Source organism: Notolepis coatsorum (genome assembly GCF_963971535.1).
Source record: "Notolepis coatsorum genome assembly, chromosome: 18".
In the NCBI taxonomy this organism is placed as follows: Eukaryota; Metazoa; Chordata; class Actinopteri; order Aulopiformes; family Paralepididae; genus Notolepis; species Notolepis coatsorum.
In genome coordinates this window covers 36,550,244-36,566,612 of record NC_140182.1, presented here as the reverse complement: position 1 = coordinate 36,566,612, position 16,369 = coordinate 36,550,244, and the positions used below count along the sequence as shown (strand labels likewise).

The following is a 16,369-nucleotide window of genomic DNA, read 5'->3' as shown; positions in this document are numbered from 1 at the left end:
AAACACCTTGGAACTACGAATGAGTTGCGAGCCCTGCTTTATCTTATATTTTCAGAGTTAGGCAGCAACACTCTCCTGCTTCCTGCCACACATGTCCCTACTGGCCATTTAGCAGAGAGACGTGAGCGGGAGCCGATAGGCCAGGTGGTCCAGTAAGTGCCTCGACTATCTCCATTAACCAAAGCCCATTACTGGATCAACCCTGATCTGCCGGAGGGATTCGACTTTTTATAACCATTCATCAAATCAAACACGAGCTACACTCAATTAAAATATTAACAGCTTACAAGGCTGCCAGTCTGTCATTCAGTCAGTCTCAACCACCCTCTCCTTCAGCCTCTCTCTCTCTCTCTCTCTCTCTCTCTCTCTCTCTCTCTCTCTCTCTCTCTCTCTCTCTCTCTCTCTCTCTCTCTCTCTCTCTCTCTCTCTCTCTCTCTCTCTCTCTCTCTCTCTCTCTCTCTCTCTCTCTCTCTCTCTCTCTCTCTCTCTCGCTCTCTCTCTCTCAGTGGCTGACATTATAAGTGAACTAATTTAGACAAAATAAATAGAGAAATAGATAGAGAAATAATAGAAGGAATTTCCTCTTTCAGTGTTGAACTGGATGACCATTCCATTCTCTTCCCATTGAGCGATTCATTATTTTCATCCAGGCGCTGAGAAGTCTGTGTTTTGGGTCACGCTTCTGTCACCGCAGGTTTCGTGTTTGTCACAGCTGTTGCGCTGCTTAAAATGTCCAGTTGGAGTTCAGGGGCCATGGTTTGCATTCTGTTGCACAAGTGAGAGGCGTTGTTTTAGACATATGGTCGAGATAGGAGTCATTTCATTCATTCTAACCGGGGTCGGGACAAGGTAGGAGCCAGAATTAGTCACAGGATTGGGAGCAGACGGGAGAATGACTCACTGAGTCAGGACTCGGAGGGGACGAGACAGGAGTGAGAACTCACGTGTCAGACCAGCCTGCTCTCTCTCCATCATCCCTCCACACCCTTCGCATAATTATGCAAAATAAAGGTTGCATATGTGACCATTTTGCTCGTCATCAAGAGCCCTGCTGTCTACGTGTCTGCCAGGCCGCCCCCGTCTTATTCCGTCGGTCGACATCTAGGTGTGCAATACAGAACCATTTCCCTGTGTGTATTAATGACCAACTAGGGGCTGCTCACTAATACCCTCCACCACCACCAACATCACCACCACCAGCACTACTACTACTACTACTACTACTACTACTACTACTACTACTACTACTACTACTACTACTACTACTGCTGCTGCTGCTGCTGCTGCTACTACTACTACTACTACTACTACTACTACTACTACTACTACTACTACTACTACTATTACTATTACTATTACTATTACTACTACTACTACCACCACTACTACCATAATGTGTCCACTAACCACCACTAAACTCCAAATCTTTACAGCTCCTAGACTCTCATCTCAACTCTCCCTGGTGGATAATATACCATTTGGTGAATGCTTTTATCCAGAGCAGAAGTACTGTGAGTGCACACATTTTCATAATGGATGGCCTCACTGGGGGTGGAAGCACTAATCTTCAGATGGTTTGTCTGTCTCATGGTCTATATCAAATTTTTTCTTTTCTTTTGTATCTTTTAAACATCTACTACCTGTATAATTTCAGCACATGTGTTACTGCTGAAATTAGCCTATATAAAAGCAACACATCTTATTGCCACCCTGGCTATATTAAGCAAATATAATAAATTGTTGGATGCTTTTATCCAAAGTGCATTTTAGGAGACTGCGAGTGCCAATATTTATAATACAGGGTGTCTGCATCCACTGGGAATGCAACCCCCTTAACCCTGGCGGTGTTTGTGCCTTGCTCAAATGATTTTGAACCATGTCCCAAACAGTATAGCAGCAGACTCTCTTTCTCCAGCTTTTCAGCTAATAGTTATTCATTATCCGTGTCTTCCCTGCCTCTCCATCCTTTCCCTTGATACCTGGATTATATGAGTGTGGGTCTGGAGGAGCCACTCTCTGGCTCACTGCTGCCATCAGCTGCTGTCTGCGCAACACAGTAATTGAAATGGTAATTTTCTGCTACAGGAAGATGACCTGAGTGGTTCAGCCACAAATCCCAGGCTTTATTGATGGGTAATGAACAGGGAGAGAGACACTTGTCCGAGTTGGAGCTTGCTTGTTTGAGTCATGTGCAACGCAGTGGTGTCAGTATGGATGGATAGATAGATAGATAGATAGATAGATAGATAGACAGACAGACAGACAGACAGACAGACAGACAGACAGACAGACAGACAGACAGACAGACAGACAGACAGACAGACAGCAGGAGGGGTTCACCTCTGGTGGGATTGTTGTTCGTCTAGCAGTGCCGAGCTTTAGTGCTACAGTACACTCTGAGTGCATAGTAGTATAGACATAATAAGAATAGTAGGTAGGTAGTAGTATAGGTATAGCAGTATAGACATAGTAGCATAGTACATAATAGTAAAAGACAGTAAGAATATTCTTAAATTGTTTTAATGTATACCCTCTAAAACTAATGTATGATTTCAAAATAATAAAAGTCAATCAGTGTGATTGATTCAGTCAAATGAGGCTGTTTTTTCCTGAGAAGTTAAAGGACCATACCAATCTTTTTTACATGTAGGTTCCAAGTCATTCTTGCCTTGATATTGATAAAAATCAATCCACCCTTATTTTTTCATAGGTTTTACCATTACTGAAAAATGTGGTCGTTATTTTTTGGCTACCAGTGTATCTGAAAATAACACACATACTAAAATGCCATGCTAACATAGTTTTCTGAAATGTTTTGCCATTGTGATATAACACAGAAGAATTCTTCTTCTTCCTTTTTAGACGTATTAAGGCACAATAGAGCAACCTTTCAGGTATTTTTTCAGGATAATAAATGTACCTCGGATGTTAGCGTGGCATTTTAATCAGATATGGTGACTTTCATGGGTGTATGTGATGTTTAAAGATTCAATACAATGAAAATCTTGTTTTTCAATCTCATTGCATTTTTTTTTACAGAAGGTTTTGTTGATTTAGCCAAAATGTTGGAGCTGCTGTTTTGAAAAAGATGACTAAGCCCTTTGATGTCCATCCCCCTGGATATCAACAAAATCCAATCTGCTTCCTCTGAAATATCACATAATACATGTGGGTTTCTTCGACTGGCTGCTCTGATTGGCCCATCAGTCACATCTGGCTGAGTGGTGTAACCTTGTCCTGTATCCATGTATCAAACATCTATATAGTGTCTAGTGAACAGAAGACCCGCCCCCTCAGCCTACTGAGAGTTGGCTGTGCTCAGAGAGAGTGACCTAAGAATAGTTATATCAAAACAAATGATGCCTCTGAAGCTGAAAAACGTATACTTCTGTAGTGTGGCAGTGAAAGGGTGAACCTGCTGTTGTGTGGCAGTGAAAGGGTTAACCGTCCGTGTATTGTCTCAGTGAAAGGGTTAACCGTTTGGTAGTGCGGCAATGAAAGGGATAATGTCAGATAATGTTTATGGATATCAATATTCATACAGGAAAAATAAGAACAATGATTATGAAATTGCATGGACATTGGTTGCAAGATAAGATGCATTACAATGAATTAATAGTAAATATTCACAGCATAATAAACAACACTTTCAGTGCCGGCCATTTAACATTGAAAGCCCCGTTGAATGCCGCCACCCACTTCAATGATAGCGTTAAAAACGCATAATCTATGTTTTTAATTATGTGTCTAATCTGCCCGTCGCTTATCAATGACTTGTTTGCAGACAACATTGTCGAAACGGATTGTTTTTTAATCGGTTCATATCCTTTTTATAGCATTTCGAAAAGCTATCGTTTTCTCGAAAATTTCAGGAAAATAGAAAGATTCCCTCATAAACGGCATTTATTGGAATATTCTCGAATACACTAGACACGTTGTCATTTGTCGGCCTATTTATGAATCGTTTTCAAATAAACACTAGATTATCGATAGTATATGTGTACTTATGCACGCTATAGAAGCGAGCTGAGAAATCGATTATCTTATTTCCTCAACAGCACACACACACATACACACACACACACACACACATATACACATACAGGATACGCTGTTATCTCAGTGAAAACAGCTCTGATTATCCTAAAACTGGTAACATAGACTCCTTACCTTATCGCGTTTATTGATTGATTATTGGCTGCTGTAAATATATATTCCAGGCTGCTTTCCATCTCGCGATCACTTCCCTCTTTATCAGACGGCTCGCCAGCATAGTGGAGCCTTTAGGCTCCCCCCCCCACAGATCCACCAGTGTAATCGAATGGCCTGCAGTTACACAGGGATAGACGATAGGGGCGGTATTTTCCCATCAGAGCTCCTAGAGGGGCTGCTGTACCAACGGGAGACTCGTTTATAATTCCTTGATCATCAGTAACGGCTTTATTTAGTATGGGTTGATATATTGATCAGATGGTTTGCAGTGAAATTAATAAACAATCGGGCTGAAAATAACGTTACTGTCCTCTTACCGTTCGCCGATGAGACTGGAGGAAAAAGATCCCAATTATTTGACGCCGATCTCCTAGATCCATTTCCGGTTTGTATGGCGTAATAAATGCCGAAATCATATAGATTATTAAGTTTAGAAAGCGATCCAAATGCACTATAGTGTGTGTCTGGATCCACGTAACAAGATATTACTGCCGGAGGGATTTCCTCGATGCACCAGCGCCACTTCCGGTTTTGGCGAGAGTGTAACTCGCCCGACCATCCACCAGGCGGCGGTATTGAGGCGTTGCAATCTAATACAGGGTCCCGCTGCAGTCCAGAGGTTGGCTGGATGAATTATGAATGCCAATGGCGAAAAAATGAAATATTGATCCCAAAAACGGCGTAAGTCGTTCTTGGCGTTCAACGCATGGCGGGCAAAAATGGCGTAAGTCGTTCTTGGCGACCAATGTGTTAAGGTCCTTGTGTCAGTGTAATAGCATGTAATATTGTACTAGTGTGCTAGTGTAATAGTGTCTAGTAGTGTACAAGTGTGCTAGTGTAATAGTGTGTAATAATGTAATAGGAATAGTGAGGGGAGATCTGCTTTCATTGGCTTTCATGTTTGCCCCGCCCCCTACACTTACGTGTAGACTACTAGAGAATACATTTGAAAAGAGATTTGCACTCTACTGAGCACAACTTTCTAATTTTTATTTTTTTTAATGTCAGAATATCTCGTTCATCATGTTCTATCTCCCCTGGGGACAGACGACACCCTGCCTCAGCCACTTTTTGGCGTATGTGCTGAGAGGAAAGCATGTGGTGTTATTTGTATGCCAGCCACTCGGCCAGGTAGCTTTGTTTTTTTTCTCTGTCATTCAAATCATTATCTTAATTGCTTTGCATTCGGATGTTGCTGTCCTGTGCCAGCGCCATGATGGCTGAGGGGCGGCTCGCTAGTGAACCTGAACAGCCACCCTACAGCGACCAGCCCTTTCTTACATGCTCGCTCTCTCTCTCTCTCTCTCTCTCTCTCTCTCTCTCTCTCTCTCTCTCTCTCTCTCTCTCTCTCTCTCTCTCTCGTTCTCATCTGGCTTCTTGCCAGATGATAAGAACACAATCTATTTCCCCCCAACACCTTCAGCAATTAGTCAAACTAATTAACAATTTGGCTGTTGGAATAATGACCTCAAGTGGAACAAAAAAGGCAGACCGTGGTGGTCTCACTGGCTACAGTTTGGGGCACCTTTGTGGGGGAATGTGTTTCTGACAGCGATGCTAGAGGTTTCCAGCTGCTGCAGATGTGTCTGGGTTGTGTCAGCGTCACAGAGGTTGGTGCTGCTGCTACAGTATCTCTCCTCCTCACCCGGCCACTGGTCTGGAGACTGCAGAAGTACAGAGTTCCTTTACTTAAGTAAAAGTAGAAAGACCCGGATAAATGAGTACTCTGGTAAAGGTGAAAGTCCTCCATTCAAATGATACTTAAGTAAAAGTGGAGAAGTATTTGCTATTGAATTTACTTAAGTATCAAAAGTGAAAGGATGCATTCTACATGACGTGTGTGTATTCCAGTGCTCTGGAGCGTTTAGTTACTTTCCACCACTGCTGATAGGTGTGTCAGGTTGTATGATGCGGTAGTGGTTTGTCACTCTGTGGGAGTCGACTTTGTGTCCCGTGTTTGCAGTGAGCTGCAATCCCCCCCCCCCCCCCTCCTCTCTCTCTCTCTTTTCTCCCTCCTCCCTCTCTTCCTTCCTGTCCTTTGTTCCTGACCATCGGAAGAGGATGCAAGCTGACAGTCACCGCATTTGTGTATTAACAATCCCCCAAAGCCGTCTCTTGTTTGAACACACATACGCCTCTATCTCTATCGATATCCATAAGTAATGGTTTCCATGGCAACCCTGCGTTGGATGCGAGCGGGAGGGCGATATTGAGGAGACCCGGGATGGCGAGGCGGGTATACGACGCGCGGCAAGTCGCTGTGCGTGCGTGTGTGTGTGTCTGTGTGTGTGTCCATGTGTGTTTCTGTGTGTGTGTGTGTGTGTGTGTGTGTGTGTGCACATGTGTGTGCGTGCGTGTGTATCTGTGTGTGTGTGTGTGTGTGTGTGTGTGTGTGTATCTGTGTGTGTGTGTGTGTGTGTGTGTGTGTGTGTGTGTGTGTGTGTGTGTGTGTGTGTGTGTGTGTGTGTGTGTGTGTGTGTGTGTGTGTGTGTGTGTGTGTGTGTGTGTGTGTGTGTGTGTGTGTGTGTGTGTGTGTGTGTGTGTGTGTGTGTCTGTGCATGCGTGCGTCCCCTCTACAGCACAGCTCTCCCTTTCTCCGCGCCTCCCCGGGCCTCAGTCAAATTCAAATAGGGGTAATAGAATGCAAATAAGGGGCTGGATGACTGCAGCTGGGGACGCGGGGCTCCAGGAAGGCAGGCGGGCGGGCGCTGGCGGAGCGGAGAGGCTAGGACAACACAACATGAAAGCCTCGAACACGGAGACAAGCCAGGCATGAAAGGGAGGGCCACCGCGGCCGGCATTATTCGCACAGTAATTGGTTGTTTTTTCTACCCCCTCCTCCTCCCAAACGGGGGCCCCGGTAATGAATGGACAGGGATTGAAATAGAAATGGGGACACCCAGGCTCTTCAGGAGCCCTGGCTGATAAGAGATTGAGCTGCGAGCCGGGCTTTAGGTTTTCTTCTTTTTCTTCTTCTTCTTCTTCTTCTTTTGCAGAGCGTATTAATGAATCTCATTTCACAGAGGAGAAGGTGGATGTTACCAGACTGCAGGCCTGGGGCCCCTGCCTGTGCTCAGACTGGGCCGCTTCCTTTCTGACTCTTTCTGGATAGCTCCCTTTGAACCGATTTTCTTTTCTATTCTGTGAATTTTATGGGAAATTCTTAATGAAACGTCATGTAGTTTTAACTTTTGTAGACATTTCGGCTGTTTTGAGGTCAGCGGCTATTGATAGCTGGGTGCTTTTGGACAACTTTCTTGTCTCCAACTGCAAATTACACACTTTTCCCATCAATATCGTATACAATATATATATATTTTTTATATAAACCTTCAATACTACTATGTATGTATTGATGCTACTATGTTTATACTACTATGCACTCCAAGTGAAGCACTCAAATTCACACTGTCACAGTGTTACAAAGCAATCATCATTTTAAAGGAACATACGATGGTAAATGCGCTTTGATTGATTGATTGATTGATTGATTGAAAACTTTATTAACAGATTGCAGAATGAGTACAATACAGTACGGCTCAATACACACAATTGTTAAGGGGATGCAGACCAGAGAAAGACTTTCGTCTTGTTTACATCAGGGTCCCCCATTTTCAATTCATAATGACATTTATGACATACGCAACATAGAGATATATACTGTATCATGACATTAATTATGACATACATGACATACAGGTATACAGTACTGTTACATTTGCTTACTGTCTTCTCCAAAGACCGACAAGGAGATAGATCAGCAGAAAGTTATCCGTCTGCAAGCTAGCCTAGCTTGGCACAAATTAATGGGAGCGGATACGGACCAGCTAGTCTAGCTGTTATCCAGATGTATCCAGAAAATACACCTCTTTAAGCTAGGCTAGTGGTCCATATCCACTTCCATTCATTTGTGCTAAGCTAGGCTAGTTTGCAGCCGGATAGCTTTCTACTGAACACATTACTATAACTCCACACATCATTTATTCCAGTATACATACTGTAATATAGTCTTATTGTCATTATTTGTATCAACCAGTATTTTAAGTTGTGTGAAATGATATGTGTTTCCCACAGTTAGACAGTTTGTTAGAATGCCCTTTTCACTTTAAACATTTTTTTTGAGTAATCCAAAAAGTACCTGTGCTGTAAAAAGTATAACTAACAGCTGGAGAACTTGGGAACTTAACTGAATACTAAACTGTTGTGCAGAGTGCTACCAAGATATATAGACCATGTATACTATTATTATTATTATTATTATTATTATTATTATTATTATTATTATTATTATTATTATTATTATTATTATTATTATTATTATTAACAGTATCTACTTTTTTTCTCCTCCTTTTTCTGTGATTTTTCTCCCCATCCCAATATACCTCTCGTCTCGTGCCAATTCTCCCTCCCCTGTCCTGATCGTTGCTCGCATATGCCCCCCACTGGCCGGTTGTAGGGAGGATAGAAGCCTTGCATCACATGTCCCCTCCGATACATGTGGAGGCAGCCTGTCACATCTTTTCACCTGCCAGCGCGGACTCTCATATGGCGAGAAGTAACGTGTAGGAGGCTCACACTGCCCTCGCCATTTTCCTGACTTTGCTGTGCAGGCGCCCCAACCGACCTGTAGGAGTCGCTGTTCACAACGACCAGACTACCACCCTTCAACTTCCCACCCGCTAACTCTGCCAATTGAGTTAGTATGACGACCGGCCCAAGCCGGAGGCAACGCCAACAGCCGGATTCGAACCCGGTGTCTCTTGCGTTGGTGACGAGCGCAATGTCCGCTGCGCTACCCAGCCCCTATTGTTATTATTATTATTATTATTATTATTATTATTATTATTATTATTATTATTATTATTATTATTATTATTATTATTATTATTAGTATCATTTTTTTTTTTTTTATCCACTTTTTCTCCCATTTTCTATATTTTCTCCCATCCCAATTTCGTATCATCCAATTCAACCCTCCCCTGTCACGAACGCTGTTTCTTGCCTCCCACAAGCCGGCTGCAATGTGGACTAAGTCATACATAGCACAAGTCCCCTCCGGTACTTGAGGTAACAGCAGTCGCATCTTTTCACCTGCGCAGCTCGATCTCTCAGTGGCGAGGAGTAACGCGTGGGAGGCTCACGCTGCCCCCGACACTTCCTGATTCTACTGCGCAGGCGCACCAACCGACCTGTAGGAGTCGCTGTCCACAATGCCCGATCCCCACCCATCAGTTTCCCACCCCCTAATACGGCCAATGTGTATTAGTATGAACGACCAGCTAAACTGAAAGCAATGTGGAGCGCTGGGCTCGAACAGGCGAGCCCAGCGTCTCCGCATTCGTGGCGAGCGCCTTATTAGTATCATTATTATTGATTGATTGCATTCTGCCATTCCACTATTATTACTACTCTGTTATTATTATTATTATTATTATTATTATTATTATTATTATTATTATTATTATTATTATTATTATTATTATTATTTTATTATATTATCTTTTTTTCCTGCCTGTTTCCTGCCCCCCCCCCCCCCCCACATGCTGCTATGACACCTTAATTTCCCCCAAGGGATCAATAAAGGAGCACTTGTCTTGACTTGATATGTAATCACATTACTATTGTAATTGTTGTTGTTGAATCTGTAGCTTTTTACAGTAATTGTACTGGATTACACTTGTAAATATATACATTTAAAAAAGTATATAAATATAATCAGATACTGTAATCTACCCCCCCCCCCCCCCCCCCCCCCCCACCAGCCCAGTTACTTGGTAAATACCACATATGGTCTGAGCCACCAGAGGGCCTGTTCAGCTGTCCCTCAGTCTGCTCACCCCAGGCTCTGTCCTCTCTGAGCAACCTGCCAAACTGAATGACCCTCTTCTCTCCTCTACACTATCATTTTTTCCTCATGTCTAAATTTTTCCTTACATTTTTTCCCCTCAAGTTTTTTGACCAATTTGAGAAAAGAAATCAATAGTCTACAAGTTCTTGGCTGACTGTCAACCTATCCACCTAGTTTGAGCCAAATTAGATAAGAAATGTGCAAATGATTGCGGTTACATATAAGACAGGAGACATACGCACAGGCACACACACACACACACACACACACACGCAAGCAATTGCAATACCCTCTTGCACGCCGTATAATATAATAAATGGGAGACTGACTTTGAGAACACTTGTTTGAGCTTTTACGTGAAATTGAAAGGAACATGCCAACATCATGGGGAAATGTGCTTAGTACCATTTTCTCCAGAGTCAGACAAGAATATAGATACCACTGTGCATTCTGTACAAGCTAGCCTCACTTAGCACAGATGACTGAAAGCGGAGGTGTTTTTGGCCCACAGCTAGGCTAGCTGGTCCGTATGCGCTTCCAGTTTAGAATTCTGAACAACAGGATGCTGCCAGCCTGTCGATTTTGTCTTTCAACTTCCTCTTTCAACACTGTCTAGAAAGGGATGTAAATTAGCCTTCGAAGTCTATTCTATTCAATCTGATCTATTTCTTTATCATTGTTGGATAGTGAGTTAGCTAAACAGGAGTGCTGTCACGGTGTTACAAATCAATCATGTTTTAAAGGATTGATTGATTGATTGATTGATTGAAAACTTTATTAACAGATTGCAGAATGGGTACAATACAGTACAGCTCAATACACACAATTGTTAAGGGGATGCAGACCAGAGAAAGACTTTCGTCTTGTTTACATCAGGGTCCCCCATTTCAATTCATCAGGACATACATGACATACAGATAGTCAGTACTGCTACATCTATACATTTATGACATACCAGATTTGCAAATACAGTACTGTTTGTGATACAGAAGGAGTCAAGAAAAGGGAGTATATACATTTGACGTAGAAACTGTACATTGGAGGAGGTTGGGTGGGGGGGGGGTTGGGTACATTGGGATATTGACAACCATACTGGGTAATTTACATTGGAGGTGGTTGGGGGGGGGGGGGAGACACACTGTATAAACAAGCAAAACTGTACATTGAGGGGGGGGGGGGGGGAGACACTGTTCAAACAAACAAATTGTACATTGGACTATTGACAAAACCATACTAGGTAAATGACTGTACATTGGAGGGGGTTGGGTTAGGATATTTACAGGGGCCAGTTTTGAATTGCAGTCTCCCGTAGGTGTCCCTTGAGAGAGGTTTTGAAAGTGGGTAGTGATCCAGGAACACGCCGACATGATGGGAAATGCTCTTACTGTCTTCTCCAGAGTCAGACAAGAAGAAGTCAGACCAATTTCCTCTCTGTGGGTTCAGTAGAAAGCTATCCATCTGCAAGCTAGCCTAGCTGAGCACAGATGAATGGAAGTGGATATGGATCAGCCTAGCTGTTAGCCAAAAACACCTCTCCCAAAGTTTTAAGATAGACTAGCTTGCAGCCGGATAGCTTTCTACTGAATGATAAATGTATATGTATCTCCTTGTCTGACTCTGGAGAAGACAGTAAGCTAATTTCCCATAATGTTGGCTTGTTTCTTTCAAATAATTTCTTGTCAGTGAAGCAGCTATGGAATGTGTCTCTTGACAGGCCATCACAGACACAAGGTTTAGGAAAGGCGTGTTCATGTTCCCTAATCTAGATTGAAATGTCCGTTGTCAAAGAGAAAAGTTATGTGAATTGAGTTTAGGGTTGGATCTTTTTATTATTTAATTTTTTTAAGCAAAAAGTGCACTCTGTTTTAAAAAGAGTCATTTTAATCCATCCCAAAAAGCACTGCGACTAGTTTCTTTGGTCTTTGAAATATTGGCAGTTGCATGTTTCTGAAAAACCATATGGAGCACCTTCCAAACAACATCCATGTCCTAACAATTTGACAGCATTGTCAAAACGATATAGAAGGATTAAGGGATGTTTTTATTTTTTGCTGAAAACTACCCATTGACTTCCACCAGCATTACTAACTATTTCTACACCCGGTCACCTCAAAAGCCAAAACACTTTTGCCAGTGCTTTTTGAATGGACTGAAATTAGTTTGTGATAAACCTTTCAAACAAAGACCAGGCTCAGCAGTCACAGTAGCGAGGGGTACAAGCGGCAGGCTATTATTGGATGTATGGCCCACGCCCTCCTGGAGCTGCGCTGCCCTTTTAAAAGGTTCTCTTACCGAGACCAGCCATATTCTGCTGAAGCCCGCAAGGGTTTCAAATGAGCCTGAAAGGGTCTGCGACTTTTTAAGACGGTCTCCCAAGTAATCCTGAGAAGTCGAGGTTGAGGGAGGGTCTGAGTGCGTGTTCATACATCACTGGGCACTCGTCTTTGCAACGTTGCTCTCGGATCGTGTTCAACCATAATAAAATGTTGACACCCGGTAGCGGTCTGAGGAGGATGGCGGATGTGGGGGGAGAAGGGTCCTCATTGTGCCTCACTCCGGGCCCTCTGGCGGCCCCCAGGACAGACGCAGGACCCTATTCTCCTCTCCTCTCCTACGCAGCTAGTCTCTCCATTAGCAGCTTAGTGCTGCTCCAGCTCCCATGTTATTCCTGTCTGGCTGCACGCTATGTAAGGATGCAGCGGCTGCACGCTTATCAGACCAGAAAGATTGTGCACTTCTGCCCTGGAGCTTGAACTGTGAACTTGTTTCTGTCTGTCTGTCTGTCTGTCTGTCTGTCTGTCTGTCTGTCTGTCTGTCTGTCTGTCTGTCTGTCTGTCTGTCTGTCTGTCTGTCTGTCTGTCTGTCTGTCTGTCTGTCTCTGTCTGTCTGTCTGTCTGTCTGTCTGTCTGTCTCTGTCTGTCTGTCTGTCTGTCTGTCTGTCTGTCTGTCTGTCTGTCTGTCTGTCTGTCTGTCTGTCTGTCTGTCTGTCTGTCTGTCTGTCTGTCTCTGTCTGTCTCTGTCTGTCTGTCTGTCTGTCTGTCTGTCTGTCTGTCTGTCTGTCTAATCTATCTACCCATCCCTCTCCCACTCTCTTTCTCTCTTCTTCCCTTATCTCTCTCTCTCTCTCTCTCTCTCTCTCTCTCTCTCTCTCTCTCTCTCTCTCTCTCTCTCTCTCTCTCTGATCCTGAGAGGAAGGAGCGAGGTCTTTAGGGCTAAAGTCCACCATGGTATGGCTTACCGTTCCTCTCCAGTCTCACCGTTCCTCAGCAGCCTGTGTTATTGTGTCATTCCCTGCGCTATGTGAAGCATGCGCTGTAACCTTTACAAGTGATCGTGGGGAGTGTTGTTTTCTCTCGTATCTTTTCCCCTGCTTGAGCAAACAAGGGACTTAATTTGTTGGCTAAAGAGCTGACATGCATAGAACATTACTCGGATACCTAATACCCCCCCTCCCTTCACATATCGTGTGGTCTGTGCCATGCCTCATGGTGCAGAAAGATGCTGTTTGATTAAGCGCCTATACACAAACACCCCATTTTATGCGTACACAATATGCACGCACGCACACACACACACACAGACACACATACGTACACACGTGCCCCACACTCCCGTTCAGCCAACTTGTATGGTCAGCTTTGTTTAACATCCCCAAGGCTTTGGATTAGTGATTGTCATTGATTCTGCATAATTAGGACACTATGTCGCCTGAATACAGAACGCTACAGTCGCACAGATGACGCGTTCGCCTTTCCCCTAGTTAGTAAACCAAGCATGATGAATATTCATCGGATAGATCAGCACTGCTACCTCTCTGGGATACAGGCTGGAAGGAGAATGTTCCTATACGGTTGCTTCATTCTTGTTTGTTTTGTTTATTTCCTTATGTTCTTCGTGGGAAACAGACACTGGAGGAGTAGCGTAACAGTCACCCTGCTGTATCCCAGTCAGAGCTCGGTGCGCCAGAGGCTTTTCCTTGATAAAAGGCCGGAGCATTTTATCTGTCGAAGCAGAGAGAGACGTGCGGCTGTTAGCGCTCATTAACCCTTTCACCGCCGCACTACCAACCGGTTAAGTTACCCTTTCACCGTGACAATTCACAGAAGGTTAACCCTTTCACTGCCACACGACAGCCGGTTAACCCTTTCACTGTTAACCCTTTCACTGTTAAGCGACCGTCGGTTGTGTGATAGTAAAGGGTTAACCTTCTGTCGTGCGGCGGTGAAAGGGTTAAGAGCCACGCTTTTGTGCCTGCGGGATGGTGTGCGGGCACCGGTTGAGGAGTGACAGCCCGGTTGAGGAGTGACAGCAGGGGCCGTCCGCCAGACAGCAGGGGCCATCGCCGTCCTCACAGGCTCCATGGGTAGGAGTCAGTCCGCCGGCCCCGCTGAACTCTGTCTGTCGCACAAACATCCATCTGAGCAATAGCATTAGCAATGCGGGCGGTTCAATATTTCCAGTGAGCACGGCTACTGGAAGGGGTTGTGTTGTCTTTTCTTATTGTCATCATGTCCGTACACACATGGCTAGAGTTACTTGAATGGCTTCTTCTGGAAATAAGGACTCTGCCCTCTGAACCCTGTCTGCCATACAGGCGAGACATCCATCTGAGAAACAACAGCATGGGGACAGGAAGCAGGGCAATGCCATTGTCAAAGGAATATAATATTGTGAGGTTCTCTGGTACCGTGGATCAGTATTTCCAATAGGCATGGCTACTGGAAAGGGTTATGTATGTTCATTGTTTTTGTCATGGCAACACTGTCCTATACATGATAAGCTACTTATCTTATTGCTTTGTACGTTATTAGCCAGTTATCCTCAACTAAACACATGTGATATTTTTCATTGTGTGGCTTGGGTTTGAATGGCACATAATAATAATAATAATAATAATAATAATAATAATAATAATAATAATAATAATAATAATAATAATAATAATAATAATAATAATAATAATAATAATAATAATATAATAATAATAATAATAATAATAATAATAATAACTTTATTTGTATAGCACATTTCATACAGGGGATTGCAGTTCAAAGTGCTTTACATCAGTAAGAAATAAGACATACAATCTGTGTAAAACAAGCAGCAAGCGCAAAGCATAAAGTGGGATAAAATAATGCAGATATATTCATCAAAATCATATCAGAGCCTCACAGGCTTCTTGGATTTCTGTAATCTGTTACAAAACATGATAAAGGTCATAGTATGCACCCAGCGGATAGTGGGGCGTAGAAATAAAAGTAAAGATAAGTAAAATAATAGCAACAGTAAAATGAGCACAAAGTACAGACATATAAAATCACAATCACAAGACACTGTATCATTACCTCCACACGTATGCGGCTTCAACAGCTGATGGAGGTCAATTAATCCAAAATCATGTATTCAGTTTACGGTGGATACATACTGTAAAGCTGCAGCTCTGTGCTCCCAATGCCTCAACGAGCCTGACGCGTGGATATTGTGGTGTGTTGCTGCCCCCTGCAGGCAGGGGGATCAACTGCAACACTTGGCCCTTTTTGGCGCTGTCATTTTGTACAGCGGGGTTACTTGAAATGTTTATTGAAACATGCTACTCAATAACCTACTCGTAATTTATACATGATTTCATTTGGTGAATCGATGGCTCTGAGTAATCTTCCTGGCACGTTATCATCATTTGGGGCTGTGATACACCAGGCATCCCTAGGTATTTTTAAATATAGTGATTGATGTTGTCTGCTATTTCTCAAATACACCGACAACAGTGTTTTAGAATCTGATCTGCTCATCATTGTTTGTCTTTTTTTCTTCTTGTCCTATTGTAGGACTCGCCAGACTACAGCAATGTCCATGAGCTGAAATATCTAGACATGGTCATATCAGAAGCCCTGCGCCTCTACCCTCCCGGATTCAGGTAGTACTTTGAACATACTCTGTCAGATGTGGGAATTTTGAGAACTGAGCCTTCTTCTTTTTTTTGAACAAATGTTTTTTATTTTCCCTTTTTTAACATGAAACTAGACAAACAATACAGTAACAGTAATAATCAATGATAAATCAAAGGACAATAACAGAAATAATAATAACAATAATGACAGTCCAGTAATTAAATCAGAATGAATGTAGATTAAAAGACATACAAATAATAAATACAATACATGTGCTCTTGCTCGCTCTTCCTCGCTCTTTCCTTCTCCCCCCCCCCCCCCTCGAGTCAGAGTCGAGTCTCGAGTCCCCAGTGTTTGGGTCCGAGTCACCAAAGAAGAGTCAGAGTCGAGTCCCCATTACCCTAGTCCGAGTCCAAGTCCA

General features: G+C 43.2%; 1 protein-coding gene across 1 annotated transcript in view; it reads left to right on the top strand.

The window, feature by feature from the left end:
• Positions 1-16,369, top strand: part of tbxas1 (thromboxane A synthase 1 (platelet)) — a gene marked incomplete at its 3' end in the record, with an annotated part of 260,971 nt that overhangs the window by 227,215 nt on the left and 17,387 nt on the right. Inside the window, 1 exon segment of the mRNA XM_084335155.1 lies at positions 15,886-15,974. Coding sequence (XP_084191281.1) covers positions 15,886-15,974 — 89 coding nt within the window.